Genomic DNA, 19,961 nt, shown 5'->3' on the forward strand with positions numbered 1-19,961 from the left:
CACATATGCACAGTTATTCTTTGGGTACTTTTCCCGAAGCCTGAGTCCTGGCAGAGAGAGTAAAAGCAGCATGAACATGACGAATAAGAAAGTGTGTCATGGGTAAGGGCCTGGTTCCTGGGGACTCCACTGGTGGAGGAGGTAGGCACTGATTCCCCAGCAGGGCTGGTGGCACAGCCAGCTGGAGGGTTCAGATAAGCGGGGAGGGCAGGGGCAGGGCCCTGAGATGAAACTGCCAGCCTGTCTGCACGCCTCCCGGGCCTACAAACTTACTCATTGTTCAAATCCAAACTTAGGGGTCACCTTCAAGCCTTTCTAGGATGTAGGGAGACTTAGAATCAAAGAAAATAAAGCAGATAATAAAAATGGCAATTATTAACTCTAAAAAAATTTTTAATTGCATGACAAAAGGGGAAGTATTTATGGAGCAGCACTTGCCTCAATGGTAGATGACACTGACATTTACAATAAGGAAAACATGGAACATAGATTTTAAGAAAAAAGAGAGCTGATTATCCAGGGAGAATAAAGTGGGGGAAGTCGGGTGCGTGTGAATGAGCTCAAAGTCTTATCTACCATCCAGGAAGTCAGTAGCTGGTGTCTGAAAGTACTGAATGAAGAGCTATTATTTTTAAATACAGAAAGAAAAAAACAATTATCTGAGATGACAGCATGATTAGATGAGAGGAAGCATGACAAGGCAATGTAATGTATTTTGTAATGTAATTTTGTAATTTTGTAAAATGTAATGTATTTTGTTCAAAACTTTTGATACCGTTTGGCTTGCATTTGCATATAAAACTGTGTTGAATTTTTTTAAAAGATCGTTTAAAAGTAGGCTTTCCAGACCTCCCCACCTGCCCGTCATGGGCCTCCTCTGTAATGTGCCACATGCATGCCTCCCCTCTAGACCAGAAGGACTGTCTTATTCAGATGCACTTGCTCTGAGGATTCAAGGTCCTCTTTCTGATCCTCCTGTTGGTCTAGAACCTGGCCTTCCCGGTCCATCCCCCCACAACCCTTCCCAGTACCCACTGCGCTTGTCATCCTGCTAACCATGACAACACAGTCCCACCTCCTACCTTTGCTTATGTCAGACTCCTGAACCCCCAAGAAACCAGAACCTCCTCATGGCCTGGAATATAAGTTCACTGTTGAAACATGTAGAAAAAAAAATCTCCATACGCTTTCTCAATATCTTACCACATTCTCTTCCTTTTCTGCTGTGGAAACACTCTCAGGCTCGCCTCCATATTAAAGTCGACATTCTTTGATAGAAAGCTTTGCCTTTTAAAAAATTATGTGATGAAACTTTTGTAAATTGTGCTCCTAAACAAATAATAAAAGGGCCCAATATATAGAACCCAAGAAGTAGGTATGATTTTAATTTCAAAAATAATTTTTCCTACCTTTGTCCTGTGATCTTAAATAGGCCTTAATTACTCACTAAATGATTATTTTTTCCCCCTCTTTCTTTAACTCAGTCAGACCATTTAGAGGATTCATTTGATGAAGTATTGAGGAATCTAATTGTTTAATGGGCAGAAATTAGTGCCTGCAAGAGTACTTTAAAACTGGCAAATACCAGGCATAATTACAAATTCTTTAGAAGAATCTATTTCTGTACAATAGGTTAATTGGTTATAAGTAGACAACACTGGCTACTGCTGAAACCCAGCTTCCAATTTCATTCATACCTTTTTTTTCCCCTCAAATATAAGTGGCTAATTGTGATCAAATTAGGCCCCTTGAAGGAACAATTGGCTACTTATGCCTGATTTTCAAGATTTAAGTGATCCGACACACCTGCAATTAGCTTCCCTCCAGCATAGTGCCTACAGACAAGAGTCTTGTCTCATGATGGGAACTCTGGAGTCACATGGCCAATGTATAGTTTGGATTATGTGGTGCTGAGGATCGAACCCAGTGCCTCACACGTGCCAGGCAAGCGCTCTGCCACTGAGCCACAACCCCAACCCTCAAAGCAATTTTTAAGAAAATTTTAAGCCAAGACAGGGATAGGGTGACATTGGTTTGGGGCTGGCTGACCCACATAACTGCCTCAACCCTCTGGTCTCTCTGCACACGGTTGCTCGTTCATTTAGGTGGTTATGGAAGGTACTTAACTCTCCTTTGCTTCTCTCCATCTTAGTGGTGCAATCTGTGCATTGACTTGGTAGCCTTCACCAGTGAAATATTCAAGGGAGCAGTTTTCCAGTCTTTGGATGGAATTATTGTCTCAGCAAACTGTAAGCTACGAAAAATCTTCACCTTAAAATCAAAGCCTCAAGACACTGCTGATAAAGATGGTATGTTTTGCTATCGCGACTTTAAAATTCTCTGTTGTATTTTTTAAATTACTCATGCCTTTGGAATAGTATGGGTGTGTGGTAACCATTTGATTTTATGTCTGCTAAAGTAAATTTGCTCAAAATCATGTTGATTTCTTTACTCTGGGTCAAATGTTTATTTTTACTGTAGCTGAATATCACAAAAAAATTGTTTTATTTTTGTAGCTCATTTCTCCTTTGTTTATGGTGACTTTGCCATCTGAGTTAGGATTCTTGGTTGCAAACAACAGAATCCTTTTAAGGTGATTGAAACAGAAAAGAGATTTATTTAAGGAAATAGAGAATTTATAGACTTTCAGGGATATCTAGAGTCAGGCTTAGAATCTAGAGCCAAGAACAAATTCAAGTCCTATCACAATACTGCTTCAGGGACACCCCTCCCCCATAGCTACTGCACCAATGCAGACTCCATGAGACCCAATATAACACAGGGCTCTGGGTTCCAGAATTTCTCTTTCAGCAGCTCCTGATAGTACGTGCCTACTTCTCTGCCACCCTCTCCAGAAGTTGATTTCTTCTCAGTGAACAAAGTCTGACCTGGCTGTGTCTAATTTGTGGAGCCTCAGTAAGCAGCCAAGGAGGCCAGTAAATCTCATGTCTGATTCCTGACTTTGGAGGCAGGATTCACTGTGTGGGAAAATCACCACATAAGGAGGGGTATGCAAAAGATAGCAGGCCTCCAGAAAGTTCTGCAGTTGTCTGTACTATCTTTTTACTCTGTGTACATTTCATGAAGTCATTTGGCAGCAACTATATTAACTTCTAGTGATCACGTTAAAATAGACAGTTGAGCTCCTCTTAAAATTAGTCCTAGAGAGACTAGAAATATATATAAATTATCCATCATTGCTTAATAAATATATTCTGCAAGTGACTCAGCCACTTAGAATTCATAAGTTGAATATCACCCTGGGAAATGGTTTTAAACAACCAAAAGTATTGAAAGAAAACTGATACTTTGATTTTCATCTGGGGTTATTTATCTAATCTCTAGAAGCACAAGAAGCAGGGCTGCTCATAAGATGTCATAGGAGATTTTTTTAGACATTTAATTCTAGAGTTTAGACTTGTCTCCATCTGCATGAGTGTAGGTGTACAGTACAGGAAATCCTTATGTGGCTCACTCTGTGCACCAGGACACTGTGCCTATAAATTCTTTGGATAGTAAAACACAGCAGTGTATTAATAGCTCCCCAGAGAGATCAGGAGCCATCAAGTGCAGCTGCTTGTCTTATATGCCACTTAAAGACTATATGGGGAAGTGAAAGATATTACTTTTAAAAATGGAGCCCAGCTAATAAGAAGTCTCAAAATGTACAGAAAGATATGTGTACTCTTTACATCAGATCATGGGAGGTGGTTCATAACCTGACTGATAAAAACATAAAGAAAGAAGCAGATCAAACATGGCAAGTTAAATGCATGTTTTAATCTCTAATCCTTCCTCAATCACCACTAAAATCACAGGAATAATTGTTTTAAAAAGGCATAAGTACCTAAGATAAAGAGAATGGGAGAACAGACAAACACTAATGAAAGATGTTGCAAGTTTCATAAGCTCAAGAAGTGACTTAGAAGAGCAAAGATGGCTGAAATCTTGAGGCTTACTGCTCTTGAGGTTCGCTGATGGGTTTCAAAGATGTTCATCAATGGGCAGCCCCAGTAGGGTACCAGCTATGGTTAAAAACTGGGAGAGTGGTTGAATTCTGCTTAGGTTGCTGTAGGACCCCAGGCCCTCTCTAACTCCATATAACCAAGCAGTAAGAGATTTATTCTCTGGACAAACCTAACCAGAGAGCTTCTGAGCTCAGATACATTAAGTGTGTGATAGATGACAAAACTAACAGGAAGAAGGAAATATTTTTTTTCTCAGAATTCATAAAAGATACTATGCATAAAAAATAAGAATAATTTGAATAATGTGTTCTTGCCTTCCATAAAGATTTTCTTGAAGTATATTATGTTTCTTAATTTATACACACACACACACACACACACACACACACACACACACACACAGTTTGTGGAATTTCAAGAAATAGAACATTACCAACATCCTCTAAGCCTGGCCCGCTCCCTCTCCTGAGTGGCTACCTCTGTCTTTGCTTCTACCAGATTAACTTTATCTGTTTTTGACCTTTATAGAATTGTAATCACCTAGTACATATTCTTTCTTATATGCACTATTTCTCAGAACATTTTGCAAGTCATCCATGTTATTGAATGATACGGTAATTTGCTGGGTTTTAGTATACTATGCCACTATATGAATAAGCCTCATTTTATTTATTCTTTTAGGATGATTTGAATAATGCTGCCAGAACATTCTTCTGTGTGTCTCTTTGGACCATCTGTGGTAGAAGTTGTTTTTTTCCAGTATTTAGGAGCTGAATAATTGCATGCTTCAGCATTCTTAATTTCAATTATTGTGTTTTTTGACTATACGATTTCATTTGATTTCTTTTTATAGTTTCCATTCCTCAAATGAAATTCTCCAGGGTGTTATCAAATTTCTCAACTATATTAATCAAAGCTATTTTAAAGCTTATGGCTCATAACTCCAGTATCTGAATCCCCCAGGTATCTGTTTCTTTTCTCTAATTAGTTTTCTCTTGGTATGCCTAAGTATTGAGTTAATGCTAGACACTGGATATCAAAAACTCTGGAGACCTGGATGGGGTTTTCCTACACTAAGAGACATAGAACCAAAAATAAAATAAAGAAGCCCAAAAGACTGAAAATATGATGGAAATATTAACAATGTTAGAAATTAGCCCAAGGAGTCCACCATCAGAGTAACAGGGTTCCAAGAAGAAAGGCTACAGTAAACAATGAAAAAGTAGGATTTCCCAAAATTGAAGTCTGGATATTTTCAAATTGACACATCCTATCACATCCTGTAAGTTTCCAGAATTTTTAGAAATACAGTTTATGTACAAAGGATCAGAAATAAAGGAATAAGAATGACTTTGTAACAGCAATGTAAGTGACAGAAGACCTTGAGAGTCTACCTTGGAAAATTTAAGGAAAAGTTATTTTCAACCTAGAATTCTACACTCACACAACTATCAATCAAATGAATGCAAAATGAAGATACAAGATTTTGAAAACTTATTTACATCATTTCTCAAAAAATTTGGAAAATACTCTCCACAAAAATGAGAGTAGATCCAGAAAAAGGAGGAAATATAATTTATGAAACAAAGAGTTCCATCCAGGGAAAAAGCAAAGGGAAAATGTACACTAGAAAAGTAAAGTTTAAAAAAAAGGCAAAGAAAGTTTACAAAATATTTATGATCAAAGGAGTTTGAAGGATGAAACTAGGCAGCACATTCAAAGTTGAACAGAAAAATAGAGACTTTCAGGAGGAAAGTCTTCAGGAAAAGAATGTACCTTTTAGAGTTTGATGTGTTTGAATGTAGAAAATAAAAATGATGGTGATTTCACAAGGTTAATGGGAAGTTTAGGAAGAAATGATATTTTGGATATGGAAAATCCATGACAAAACAAACCAATGATCAACTCCAAGGAAAACAAGAAGCAATACAAGAAAAGAAACACACTCATAGTATGTCATATGATTCAGAAGTGTGCACAACTTGAAAAAAAATTATATGTATATACATACACACACACACACACTTTTTGGCAATTTTAGATTCACAGCAAAATTAGGTGGATGGTATGGAAAGTTTCCATATGGCCCCTCCCCCACACATACACAGCCTCCCACACTGTGAGCATCCATACCAGAGTGGTCCAGGGTGTTGTAGAGAATAACCCCATATTCCTCTTAGCATTTAACTTGAACCTTGTATAAATATCTTCATATTGCAGTTCCCTTACTATTAACATAAGCATTACAATTGTTCCTTGGTTGGGTAAAATACTGTTATTATGTTTACAATGAAAGCACAGCATGTGTAAACCGAGTACATCCTGGAGAAGTGAAGTTGGTATTATAGATCCCAAAGACATGGGTCAATGTTCTCACAGTCCACTGCTGTGATCACACGCCAACTTTGTGGTTTTATGATCACAAAGATCTACACCTCTGAGCACTGTTTCCTCAACAACTGATATGAGGTTATTGTAAGATCATTTCGACTGCCCAGTCATATACAAAAACATATGTGAAAAGGCTATAATGCACTGTGCACTGTTAAACATTTATTTATCTTCTATACATCAGGCAGTGGGATAACACAGCCCATTTCAAGGAATTCAGGGTCTCACAGGCAAGTTTACGTGTCAATGTTAACACCCATGGTAACTTCCCTATGACCTTAAATAGTATGGGAAGAGAGTCTGGAGCCCCTTACTTGGTAGAGCCATTTGGTGAGGCACATAGATTATCCAGGCCTATCAAGTTAAGAAAAAATGTAAAGCCTGCTGTAAGACTGCCCACATCTGGATTTGCTAAAGCAGATTAAAACAGTCAAACAAGAAAAACTACAATTATTCCGACTCTTTCATTAAATGAAAGACAATTTAAACATACACACAAATGCCCGCACAGACTAGGAGGGTCTTAATTTCAGAACATAGGGTGACTTTTTTTCCCATATACCAGTGGATTAGTAAGTAACCTGTCCATAGAGCACTCTGAGATATACTGACCTAGGCAGAATATTAACTTTCCAAATGCTTCATGAAGAAAAAATAATAATTTCCCAACAAAATAAGTGGGGCAATGAGAAAAGAAAGCATTTCAGACAGAGGAAAGAGAGAAAGAGAGAGATGGATGGGGAGAGGAAGAGATGCACATGCATGGCACTGTGAAGTTCAAGGAAAGCATTAGCATGGTGCATGGCGGGATGGGGGTTGTGATACTGCACAACCAGGCTGCAAGGTTGAGATGACATAAAAATGTAGCACACAAGTCCTTTCCCCCGAGTTCTAGGTGTAATGTAGGCGCTAGAAAAATTAACAATACAAGCATTTATAAAGAAGACAATTATACAAACGAGTACAAAGGACAGCATAGCCTAGGGTAAACTGAGCATCCCTGTCCCTGCTGAAGGAGGCTGGCAGTGGAAGAGATGATGGTGATGGTGATGGTGATAATGTCAGTGGTGGTGGCGATGATGATGGCAGCCTTAATTCTTGATAAGAGCTCAGCAGTGCTCTAAGACCTTTACAGATGTGAACTGACTGAATTCAGCCTTCTGAGATGGATGTTACTATCATCCTCATTTACAGGTAGGGAAACCGAAATACAAGGAGGTCCAGTAAAGTGCACACAACTGAAGCCAGGATGTGACCTGCCCATGGGGCTCCAGAGTTTATACTCCTAACAACTGCAGTGTACAACTCTCATGGAGTGTGAGAAGAGAAGGAGAGATTTTAAAAGGGAAAGATACAAAAGATGTCACAGACTACATATGCCAAGATTTGGTGACTGGCTGAATTCTGTACCTATGACACAACCAGGAACGGAGGTGTATTTGTCCTTCTTACTGAAGGAGGGTTTGGTTTCTTCTGTGAAGACAGAGTAGTCAAATTTTGAGAGCTTTAGCAGAGGAAATTTTTACTATATATTTTTTTAATTCCACAGGATTTAATTTAAAAATAATGTGTTAAAAGCTTACTTTATTTCAGTACTTTATTGTCCTTGGCTTAATTACACTGTTACCATTTCACTCTGCAACTTCTTAATTCGCCCAAATTAGGAGATTGGTCCTAACCCTTTGCTGTTTTCCATTTACACAGTGGAATATAAAGGGAAGTGAATTATTAGAACCTTGCAACAAGCAATTAAATAGTTGTGACTTGCCCAGAGGAATGACATGCTGGTCAAGTGGTGAAGACTGCAGATTTGATTTAGTTTATTACTTTTATGGCTCCCAAGGGGGCGTGAAATGGCATTTTTAGGGAAGTGCATGGCTGAATTATTGGTGAACTTATATCATTCTGCATCTGATTCTAAAATAAAAACCAGCATGCATGTGAAGATATTTAGATAAGAGAGAGAGAGAAAGGAGAGAAAAAAAAGAAAAGGCAAGAAAAAAGAATAAGCCATCGTCTACTAGCATATTTATACCAATGATGATTTACAAGTCTCCAGAGCTTCCAGTTCAGAGTTCCATCTGAAATATCAGTCATGGGAGGGGGCAGAAGGTATATGTACAATGTTCAGAAATGCAAGGGAATAATTAAAGTTATAACTTCAGCCTGAGAGCCCCCGTGAAGGCAATAGACCAGGTCTTTACATTTTTTTTTTATCTCTAGCACATAACCTGGTAATTTGTTATAAATGTTTGGTGAATTAATGAATTAAGGGTTGGCTATTTATTTGTTCATTCATTAATTCATTCATTGTCTCCTCTATAAACCTTTACTGAGTGTCAAGCAATTTGAAAAAAAATTATTCCTTCAATGCCTATGGAAGAATCTGGAAATATCAATATCTTACCGAAAGAGACTCATTTTGAACAGGGAAGAGGCTTAGGGGTTCTCTAATCCAACATCTTAATTACACAGATAAGAAAACAGGACCCATGGAATGAGGCATCTTGTGCTTGGGTCTCACAGAGTGGAACTTCGAGGCCAAGTCTTTACCTGTTCTTTCCTCAGTACACAAGTTCAGTGTTTTTTAATACTTACTATTAGCAATATTAATGTTTAATATTATTATGCCAAGAGTTTCCTCATCTCTCTCTTCATCTCCAGATCAGAAAAGCGCACATGGTACCCAAATCTTATCAGTTTAAGGTTGCATTTCCACTCCTTCCCGAAGTGTTTTTGAACTCAAAATGCCCTTGACTAGCAAAACCAGTCAACAACAAGAAAGGGGGTAAGGTCAGCCTCGCAGAATTACCCAGCAGGCAACAGTGGATCCCATACAAGTAGGTCATGAATATCTATATAGTGAGGTTCTGATGAAAATATTTAGTTTCTGATTAAACACTATGTTTTTGAGAGAATCTCATCTCTCAACAAACTTTTAAGGACAATTCCATTTACAGTAGCATCCAGAACAATTAAATACCTAAGAATGAATTTAACCAAAGAGGTGAAAAACTTACATGCTAAAAATTACAAAATGTTCCTGAAAGAAATCAAAGCCGACCTAAATAAGTGGAAAGAAATCCCAGGCCTATGGATTGGAAGACTTGATTTTGTAAAGATGACAGCTATCTACAGATTCCATGTAACTTCTCTCCAGGTCCCAGTGGGTTTCTTTGCAGAGATGGAAAAGTTGATCCTCGTATTCATGTGGAATTGCAAGGAAATCCAAAAAGCCAAAATCAGTCTTAAAAATGAAGATCAAAGTTAGCGGATCACAATCCTCAATTTCAAAGCTTCCTAAAAAACTACAGTATTCAAAATAGTTTGGTATTGAAATAGTTATTGACATATAAACCTACTGAATAAAATAAAATTGAGTCCAGAAGACAAACCATACATTTGATTTCAACAAGGCTGCCAAACTTAATGGAGAGAAGACAGTCACTGTAACAAATGATTCTGGAACAACTCTGTATCCACATGCAAAAGAGTGAAGTCGGACTCCTACCTCTTACCATATGCAAAATGGACTTGGAATGTCTCAGCAACCTAAGTATCAGAGCTCAGACCATAAAGCTCTTAGGGAAAAAAAAAAGGGTAGGTCTTCAAGACTTTGAATTTGGCTATATTCTTAAATGTGACACTAAGACCAATGCAACCAAAATTTTTTAAAAATAAATTGGACTTCATCAAAATAAAAACTTTTTTCATCACAGAACACTGGCAAGAAACTGACAACCTACATAATGGGAGAAAATGTTTATATGCATGGCATATATATGAACTAGAATGCATGTATACCAGATATGCATTATCTGATAATATATATACACATGTATAGTATATGTGTGTATTTATCTGTATGTGTATACACAAAATATCTTAATATATTTTAGTATCTAGAACACATTAAGGAACTCTTACAACTCAACAACAGAAAGACAACCACTTAATTAAAAAGGATCAAAGGACTTTAGAGACATTTCTCCAAAGAAATATATAGATAACAAACACATGAAAAGATGCTCAACATAACAACATACCACTTCATACCCATTATGATGAATGTAATTTTTCTTAATAGAAATAAAGGTTGAGAAGGATGTGGAGAAATGAGGACACTTATACAGTACTAGTGGAAACACAAAATGATTTATCCACTATGAAAGCATTGCAGTCATTTTTCAAAAAAGCAAACAGAAGAACCATATGACCCTGAAGTTCCACTCCTAGGTATACACCCAAAAGAATGAAAATCAGGTACTTGAACAATTACATGGATACCCACATTTACAGAAAACACTATTCACTGCAGCCAAAATATAGAAACAGCCCAAACATTCTGTCAACATATACTGCAATGGAATAATATACAGTCATAAAAAGGAATAAAGTACAGATTGATGTTCCAGTGTGGATGAACCTCCAAAACATATGCTAAATGAAAGAAGCCACACACAATTTTGTTTATAAGAAATATCTAGGATAGAAAAATCTTTGGACATTGAACACAGATTTGTGGTTGTCAGGTGGGTGGGGACCTGAGAGGATGAGGAGAAATGGCTCAATGAATATGGGGTTTTATTTGGGTGTTATGGAAATGTTCGGCAACAAGTTACAGAGGTGGCAGTTGTACAACATTATGAATGCACTAAATGCAACTGAATATTCTGCTTTAAAATGCTGAACTTTATGGTGATGTGAATTTCTCCTCAGCAAATTTTTCAAAAGCTCTCAAACCATTCAAGATCAGCAAGCTTTAGGGATAACCCAGGCTTGTGTACCACTTTAGACCTCAGTGCCTTTTACTATTTAAAACCACATGTTAAGGTGTGGTGGTTTGTCGCCATTGTAATGATATCATTTACATAACTATTTGTCTATTATTGATACAGGTAAGGAGAGAAGGACACTGTGAGATAAATGTTACTGTGGTAAGGTCCACAGCTAATCATCAGTGCAGCCGAATAGAAACACAGGATGACTTCAGAGCCTGTGCTTTTAAACACTATCACATATGGCTTCATATCCTTCTGCATTATCTAGTGCACTCCATAGAGACAGGGATTTGAACCCATGCCACGTCCAGAGAACATCTGACAGTTACATGGCCAAGGAATGAACAAATGAATAAAAATTAACAGACCCACCAGGCACGGTGACGCATCCCTGTAATTCCAGCAACTCCAGGGGCCGAAGCAGGAGGATCACAAGTTCAAGGCCAGCCGCAGCAGTTTAATGAGACCCTCAAAAACTAGCCAAACTCAGTCTCAAACTAAAGCACAAAAAGGGGTGGAAGGTTGTAGCTCAGTGATAAAACACGTCTGGGTTCAATCTCAGGTACAAAAAAAAAAAAAAAGCAGACTTTATTTTGGCAAAGATCTTTATGTCTTGAAGAGATAAAATCTGATATAGGTACGGCACTGTGCTAGGCACTGCAGGCGGGAGATGAATCTAGATGAGTCTGGGAGCAGTGACCAGTGAACTATTATAAAATTGGTCCTTATTTAAACTACGTGAGCCCGAAGGAGCCATAAACTGAAGCAGCTCTATAAATCTCACTGCTTTATAAGGCATTTCCCCTCAGTAAAATGGGGATGGTGATTTTTAATGCATAAAGTGTTTTATACATGTATTAAAATTGATGACTTAATTTTTAAAGCTAGTTAAGATCCTCATCAAAGATATTAAACACCTACAGGTTGGTCCATTTTATGATGAGTTTATGGCCAAAGAAAGGTGAGCAGGGTTACAAAGTCACTCAAATGTTCTAATCATACACTAACTCACACCTGGAGCAAAGGCATCAAAAGCCCCAGCATCTGGCTGTGTCTGGATGCGACATGAGCAAGTCTGTCGGCTCTCTCACTGCCTTCCCCGCCACATACCACTTTGCCATCCTGAACTGACCACTGCTGCCAACATTAGGCGCTGTCATCTCCGTCAGCAAATGCAGTTTAGATTCCTCTCTGCCACCATCCAGCAGCCTGAATGTCCCCATGGCTCTGCCCTCCCAGAGTTAGACCGTAGCTGAAAGAGCAATGCACACAGGCCCCTGTCGCTTAGATTCTGATTGCCAGCTCGATTTGCTATTTCCCTCTGGGGAGGAAGTTCTGATAGCCAAAGAAAACATGCAGGGAGCACTTTTCACTACATCACCAAAAAACAACCAAAGAGGAAAACAGGAAGACTTGACAGCTGCGCTTAATCTGATTCAGGCTGTTATTAAGGGGCTTGTGCCCATGCGCATGTAGTGGGCAGCCCCTTCCAACCAGGGGCTGTACAAAGGGGTCCCTGGGATTCTCCCACCCTTCTCTCCTGCTCTTGCAACCCTTTGGCAGAACTGTCTTTGGCTTTCAGAATACACTGGATTCCTTCTGCCTTTACAGACTTCAAATGCTCTGTCCCCTCTACCTGAAAGATCAGCACCCCAAAGCTACTTCCTACTTACTCTTTTTGACTTTCCCTAAACGTCTCTCTGACGTGACACCTGGGCTGTTAGATTCCCCACATCTTTCATCCCCTTGAACTTTTCCTTCAGAGCACTTAAATTCTGATAAGTAAACAATTATGTGTGATGTGATGTGTTTCATATCCTCTGCTGGGTGTGGGCTTCAAGGAGGGCAGTCCTGCTCACCACCTGATTCCTGTCACCAGGTGAGTGCCGGGCACATTATAACGTCCTGATAAATCAGCTCACAGTAGAAGCTGAATGAGAAAACGAGTAAATGTGTGGATGAAGGCAGCCCGTAATATTTGTGAACTCAAATTCAGCACTACTGAATTTTTCTGTAGGATCTGTGCAATTTTTCAAAATTCATCCGAGTTGTTATATGCTAAAAAGAAAATAAAATGACTTAGTAATTGCACAGAAAGAAGAGGGGATGTTAATGGGGGGCAGGCCCTGGCTAGATGAGTTCACTTCCCCTGAGGTCCACAGAACACCCCCTGCCAGGTAACAGATGGCCATAAAGCTCTTCCTAGTTTCACAAAAATGAGACTTACTGCCTCTCTCCACATAATCCCTCCATGAAGTTTCAGAGAAAGTTTGGGAGCCAATAGGTGTTAAACGGGCTTAATGAGCTGTGAGTCAGCTTTCTGTTGCTCTGACAAATACCTAAAATAATCAACTTAGAAAAGATTTATTTTGGCTCACGTGTTTGGAGGTGTCAGTCCAGAATCAATTGGCCCTGTTGCTTTGGGTTTGTGGTGAGGCAGAAAATCATGGTAGAAGCATTTGGTGGAACAAAATTGCTCTCCTCGTGGCCAGGAGGCAAAAAGGAGAAAGAAGAGACTAGGGTCCCACAATCCTCCGGGATGTGCTCCGCTGACCTGGACACCCACTGGGCCCCCCTCTTTCTTAAAGGCTTTGCCACCTCCCAATGGCCCTGCCATTAATAGAGCCTTTAACACATGGATCTTTGGGGACCATTCAACCTCTAAAATATACCATGATTAGTCTTCAATTTTAAACAATCAAATGATAAGGGTTTTTATTTATTCTTTTATTGCATATTTTACACTGCCTACCATTTCTCTCAACGAATAATCCAACACTCAGACAGTTCTGAGTGTGAAGGGACAATAGCTACTTGGAAAGGAAAAATGACAGAGGGGAGTCTCAGCGTTTTTTTTGTTTGTTTTTTTTTTTTTTCTTTTTAGTTGTAGGACCCAAAACCTTTATTTATTTTTATGCGGGGCTGAGGATCAAACCCAGTGCCACACATGTGTTAGGCAAGCGCTCTACCACTGAGCCTGAGCCCCAGCCCAAGGATCTGAGCCTTTTAATATGAAATCTGATTTGCATGTCTGCCATGTTCCTGTAAGATTTGGACTGGAGCTTTGCAATGGTCTCTGCCTCGCTCGACTTCCATAAAAGTTTATGGATTTACGGTCATCAGGGATTACCGTCTGTCCCTTGTTAGTTACAAAGTCAGGCTTTGTGCTGGATTCATTTCCAGCTCTGTACAACACTGTATTCCTGGACTGTTTACACAAACCCCTTCCCTAGGTCTCCATGATCTCTCTTTACAAGAATACAACATTTTATTTTAGGTTCTCAATGGCCTCCAGAATTCTCTTCTTTTAAGATCATGTCTTAAATTATAGGTATTGGATTGATATAGAAATTATCTTTCTAACCTCAAAGGTGTTTCGAATGATACGTCAAATATCCTTGTGTGGGTTAATTTAATTATTTTTCCAAATGTTGTCTATTCTGTGAGTTCATTTATTCAATTACTTCATATCGATTTTCTAAATGTCAATGACAAATAAAGAATGGATGGACAAAGAACACCTGAAAACTAGAATTTGTAAATTTAGTGGATTTTAAATCACTGGAGCATAGGACACTTAGAATCCATTAGGCTGCTGATGAGTATTTAACATTTTAGTTAAATGATTCATTTTCCTCTTCAAGATTAAGACATTAGGATCCAATTAGGAGCATGCGGTGGCTCAGACGCAGAGAAACCTCTTCTAACACCATTTTCCACTATAAATGTGGTGAGAGTTTATACAGAAGGGTGTTTTGTGAGGGATGATTGGTTGAATGTTTCTTGCTAACATTCACATGTACTCGTGCAAATTTTTCCTCTACATTCTAAAACTAGAAAATTTAATTAAAAAATAAAACATACATAGAAATTATCATAAAGAATAAAATAAAAACTGTGCTTAAGCTAATCACCTAGAAGTTATTTTACATTTCAGTACATTCCCTTCTTATCTTTTTACCATTGTCTACATTTCATACATTTATTATATATAATTGAGCGGTTTGTATCTATTATTTTCATTTAATTTCTATTTTGAGCCTTTCCCACAGCATTGATGTCTTCATAAATACATTTTCTTCTGGTTGTTTACTGCCCATGAGATACTGTAATGTGTATAATATTCCTCAGGTACTGGAAATTTAAGTTGCTTATTTTCAGAACTTATAAATACCTGTTTACATAGATCTTTGAGTTTCTGATACTTTATGTTATTTTAGATTCATAAAATGAAATTACTATATAAAATGGAATGAACATTTTAAGCCTTTTGATACATATAGTAAAATTGCTTTCTAGGATATTAATATCAATATCTTTTTCTACTTGCTACAGATGGCAAGGTTTAATATATTTACCACAAAATAAGTCATGCAATAAACCCAGAGGTTTGGGAGGCTGAGGCAGGAGGACTGCAAGTTCAAAGTCAGTCTCAGCAACTTAGCAAGGCCCTGTCTCGAAATTAAAAACTTTTTTTAAAAAGGGCTAGGGTTGTAGTTCAGTGGTAAAGCACCCCTAGGTTAAATCCTTAGTACCAAAAAAAGTCACACAAATAAGTAGAATAAAATACACTAAAGTAAAATGGGTAAAGAACATGAACAGAAAATGTACTAAAAAGAAAATCAAAATATCCATATAGGGGGCTGGGGTTGTGACTCAGTGGTAGCGCACTTGCCTAGCATGCATGAGGCACTGGGTTCGATTCTCAGCACAACATACAAATAAATAAAATAAAGGTCCACCAACAACTAAAAAATATTTTAAATATATATATATATACATATATGTGTATATGTATATATATACATATGTGTGTGTGTGTATATATATATATATATATATATGAATGAAATTAAAATACTGTTTTAACTATTTTAATAGATTTTTTTCATGAAAGTAATCAAAGGTAAGATGTTAACAACAGGGGAAACTGGGTCTGAAGTATATAGGATACTTTCTGTACTTTTTTCAAAACTTTTCCTTAACTTTAAAGTTATTTCAAAATAAAAAATTAAAAATATTCATATAACGGTGCTTAAGTTATTCAATAATGCCATTTTGCTTATTGATCTGATATATTCCAGATGTCTTAACTGGAGCATATTTAACCTGCTCTGAAGTCAGACCTCTAGTACTGAAAAGTGAATGTGAAATATTTCCAGTGAATTCCCTTATTTATTACACAGTTCTCTGAATTTCTTCCATATGTTTTATGGCTTTATCTCATTTAATCCTTTCTAACCCTTGGAAGGAAGCAATGAAATTAACCATGCTCATTTTACAGATGTGAAAATCAAGGCTGAAGGCTGAGGAACGCATCCAAAGTCACACTCTTAACCTCAGCTGGTTTGGTTTATAGGGTGTGCCCATTCAGCAGAGATGACTGGCAGCTTGGGAATGAGTGTCTGTCTTTCTTTCCAGCTATGTATGGCGTTCCCTTTCAAACAGATGAACCCACAGACATCATTCCGAGAAGCTGCCAACTAACAACAGACGTTCCGCACATCACACAGCTGCTGAACATGACTAAACTCCGCCAAACTGAAATCAAATTTGGAGGACATCCTCTAAGATCCGCAGAATCAGGTAAGCTCGTGAAGCCCCTAAATCATAACCATAATATGTCTACATCCCCCCACAATGTGGCTTCCTCCCAGAGGGTACCGTACCTCATTCTTTGGGTCTGTTTTTATTAATGCATTATGGTTATGCATAAAAGCTGGGTTCATTCTGACACAGTCATAAATGCATGAAGTTTGATTGACTCCATTTCAGTCCCAGGTGCCCCCCTCTCTCTCTCACTTCCTCCCTTCTCCTGTCCCCTGACTCTACTTTACCGATCTTCTGTTCACTCATTTATTTATTTTTAATTGGTGCTTTATAGATGTACATAAGGGTGGGATTCACTGTGGTATGTTTGTACATGCACGTGGTGTCCCTCATTCCTTTGTATCCTTAGTACTTGCTGTATTCTGGGTGCTGCAAGCTCAGATCACTACTGAGGTCAAGAAAATAACAAATGAAGAATTGGGCCGGGTGCCCAGCTATTTGACATGTGGAAACATTTTCTACTTCAACATGGAGTTTACAGGGGAAAGAGAGCAGGAGTTAAGGAGATGAGACAGTGCTTCAGAGAAATGGTTCTTCCACTACTGAAATAGCATCTTGAAACTCTGCAAATGATACGATAAATGGCAAATAACCATCTCTCCCATGAGGGAGTTTTAGGGAGAGGCGGTGGCTGCAGCCTCCTGAAGCTCATTCTCAGTTCTAGCCACTGTTGCAAGAAGCAACTAGAGCTTTTTTCTGATGTCTGAGCCCTACCCCAGAAATTCAGATTGAATTTGACCTGAGATGAGTGAGTTTGTTCATTTCTTTGTTTACCTCCCCCTAGTGACTCTTACGTGCAGCCAGGGTTGAGAATCACCATGTCATTCAACCCCACAAAGGTTATATGCTACAGATGACACAAATACTAAAGTAATTCAGAGGAAAAGAAAATAATGATTTAGTATTATAGGGCATTTGTGGAGGAAGAAATAGATCCTGAAAATATTCAATGCAAAATGTAAATGAGTATTTAGAATAAATAGAGATTTATGAGCAAGAGCCAGGCACAATGGCACACACCTGTAATCCCAGCAGCTCAGGAGGCTGAGGCAGGAGTATGGTGAGTTCAAAGCCAGCCTCAGCAATTTAGTAAGGCCCTAAGCAACTCAGTGAGATCCTGTCTCTAAATTAAATATAATAAAGGGCTGGAGATGTGGTTCAGTGGTTAAGCATCCTTGGGTTCAATTCCTAGTTCTAAAAAAAAAAATGAAAGAAAGAAAGAACGATTTATGGACAGGTAAAACAGGGCAGAAGACTGAGCAAAAATGAGGGCACAGTGAAATGCATGGATCAATTTTCATGGGATCGCTAAGAGTAAAGGCCTGAGTGGGCAGGAAAGCTGTGTTAGAATACACTTGGAGCGGGCCCCATGTTCCCAAAGTAAAGGGCTGAGAACTGCGTTTTTAGGAAGTTGAATTTGACAGCAGGATTCAAAGTGAACTTTGAAATCACCGGAGACCAGAGATGGAGTGCAACTGAGATCTGTCTTTGCAGCAATCCAGGCATCAAATAGCAAGGGCTCCGACGGAGAGTAGCTGGTGAAAGTGGAAAGTAGTGGCCCTGAGAGAAACTGGTGGGGGAAGACTGGTAGGACTTGTGGATTCTCAGATAGCAGAGCTTGAGGGAATCCAACATGGAGACAGGAAAAAAGAGATAACCATGGTGAAAGTTGCAAGAGGGAACTCATTTACTCTGTATTCATCCCACGTTCATCTATCTTGAGGGTATTTTCTATGTCAATCTTCATTGCACTACATGTCTTCAGTTGTATGCTCCTAGAGAATTGGACCTATATTATAACTTTTTCACTATAAATCCTGAAAGAAGACTATATATAAAAACGCAGTACCTTTGTAATACTTATTATGACATTTACAAACTTAGAGAAATGTAGAGAGAATGTATAAATGAACAGCCCCCATGTGCCCATCACCTGCTTCAAAACTACCAATTTTAGGTAGGACTTTTAATAGTACAGAAGGCAAATAATAAGAATTCGTGTATTTATTATATACAGTACATTTAAAGAAGAAGAAGGTTATATATAATCCATGTTCATTAAAGAGCCTTTAGATAATACATAAAAGAACCAAAAAAAAAAATGGTCTCACTACCCAGACATCCCTTATAGGCACTTCAGGACACAATTCAGTCCAATTAATGGGTCTTGCCCCAGAATTCAATAAGCAAGAGAATTTTTGATAATAATTGCTGTCTCTACTTCCAATATACTGTGATAACTTTCCATAATAGAAAGGACGGAGATGTAAAGACTATCAGATAGCTTTGCAATTGTAAATGCTCTTTTTTCATGACATCCCTCCAGTTTAATACTTTAAGAACTAATTATATCTTGAAATGAAAATGCAAGGCTATATACAAATACTTTAAGAATTTTTTTTATTTGAAGTTCAAGGATACTTAAAATGTATGAGATGAAAGGGGAATTTGAATAAATACTAATTTCATCATTAATTCAATATTATAGTTAAACAGAAACTTTTCCATAGACCATATTTGAACCCAATTTACAGAGGAGGGCATTAGAATGTATTTTGCAAATTCCATAAATGGGTTCTCAATGCATAATAATAGTCAACTTCAGTCGTATATACAGAAAATTAATAATTACCATCTGAGAGCATGTTTCCTCTGCCCTGTGACTCTCAACTACAATATTTAACCATAAGGTTTATGATTGTTCCTGTTACGTTAATCTCATTACAGCTAAGATTACATGAGCATACATTATACTTTATGGTTCTCTTTCTACAGATACTTTTAAGTTGCTGATGTTGATATTTGTAGACTTTGAAGTTTACTATAAGTGAATGTGATAATTATTGTTCTCTGTGTAAAATATTTCATTTGGTGTAGTTAATGAATATGCCCAAGGACAGACTTTTTAATCCAGGGAAAGCCAGGAGGTATTTCTTTATTTGAACTATTTATTTTTGTGTCTTTCTAAAAAAATGGACTCCCCATGATGAAATTTGAATTGCATGAGAAAATGACTGTGTGCTCTTATAATTTACTCATGTAAATTGTGATCTTTTATTATAAATGCACATATTGAGAGATCTCAGGGAGGCCTCTGGAGAAAGAGGTAGCTGTTTCCTATGAATACTTTCTAGCATTTTCACACAAGCCAAAAAGGAAACCTTGAAACTTGGAACTGTTTTGGAGTGTATTTTGTTGAATGTCATATAGC

General features: G+C 38.0%; 1 protein-coding gene across 3 annotated transcripts in view; it reads left to right on the forward strand.

Moving 5' to 3' along the window:
• Nucleotides 1-19,961, forward strand: part of Cfap20dc (CFAP20 domain containing) — a 133,944-nt gene that overhangs the window by 9,108 nt on the left and 104,875 nt on the right. Inside the window, exons 2-3 of one of the 3 annotated variants that reach the window (XM_076867961.1) lie at nt 2,153-2,309; nt 16,562-16,726. In XM_076867961.1, coding sequence (XP_076724076.1) covers nt 2,153-2,309; nt 16,562-16,726 — 322 coding nt within the window. The remainder of the gene's footprint in view (nt 1-2,152; nt 2,310-16,561; nt 16,727-19,961) is intronic. The other 2 variants (XM_076867970.1, XM_076867980.1) reach the window with 2 other exon arrangements.

Source organism: Callospermophilus lateralis, chromosome 1 (genome assembly GCF_048772815.1).
Source record: "Callospermophilus lateralis isolate mCalLat2 chromosome 1, mCalLat2.hap1, whole genome shotgun sequence".
NCBI lineage: Eukaryota > Metazoa > Chordata > Mammalia > Rodentia > Sciuridae > Callospermophilus > Callospermophilus lateralis.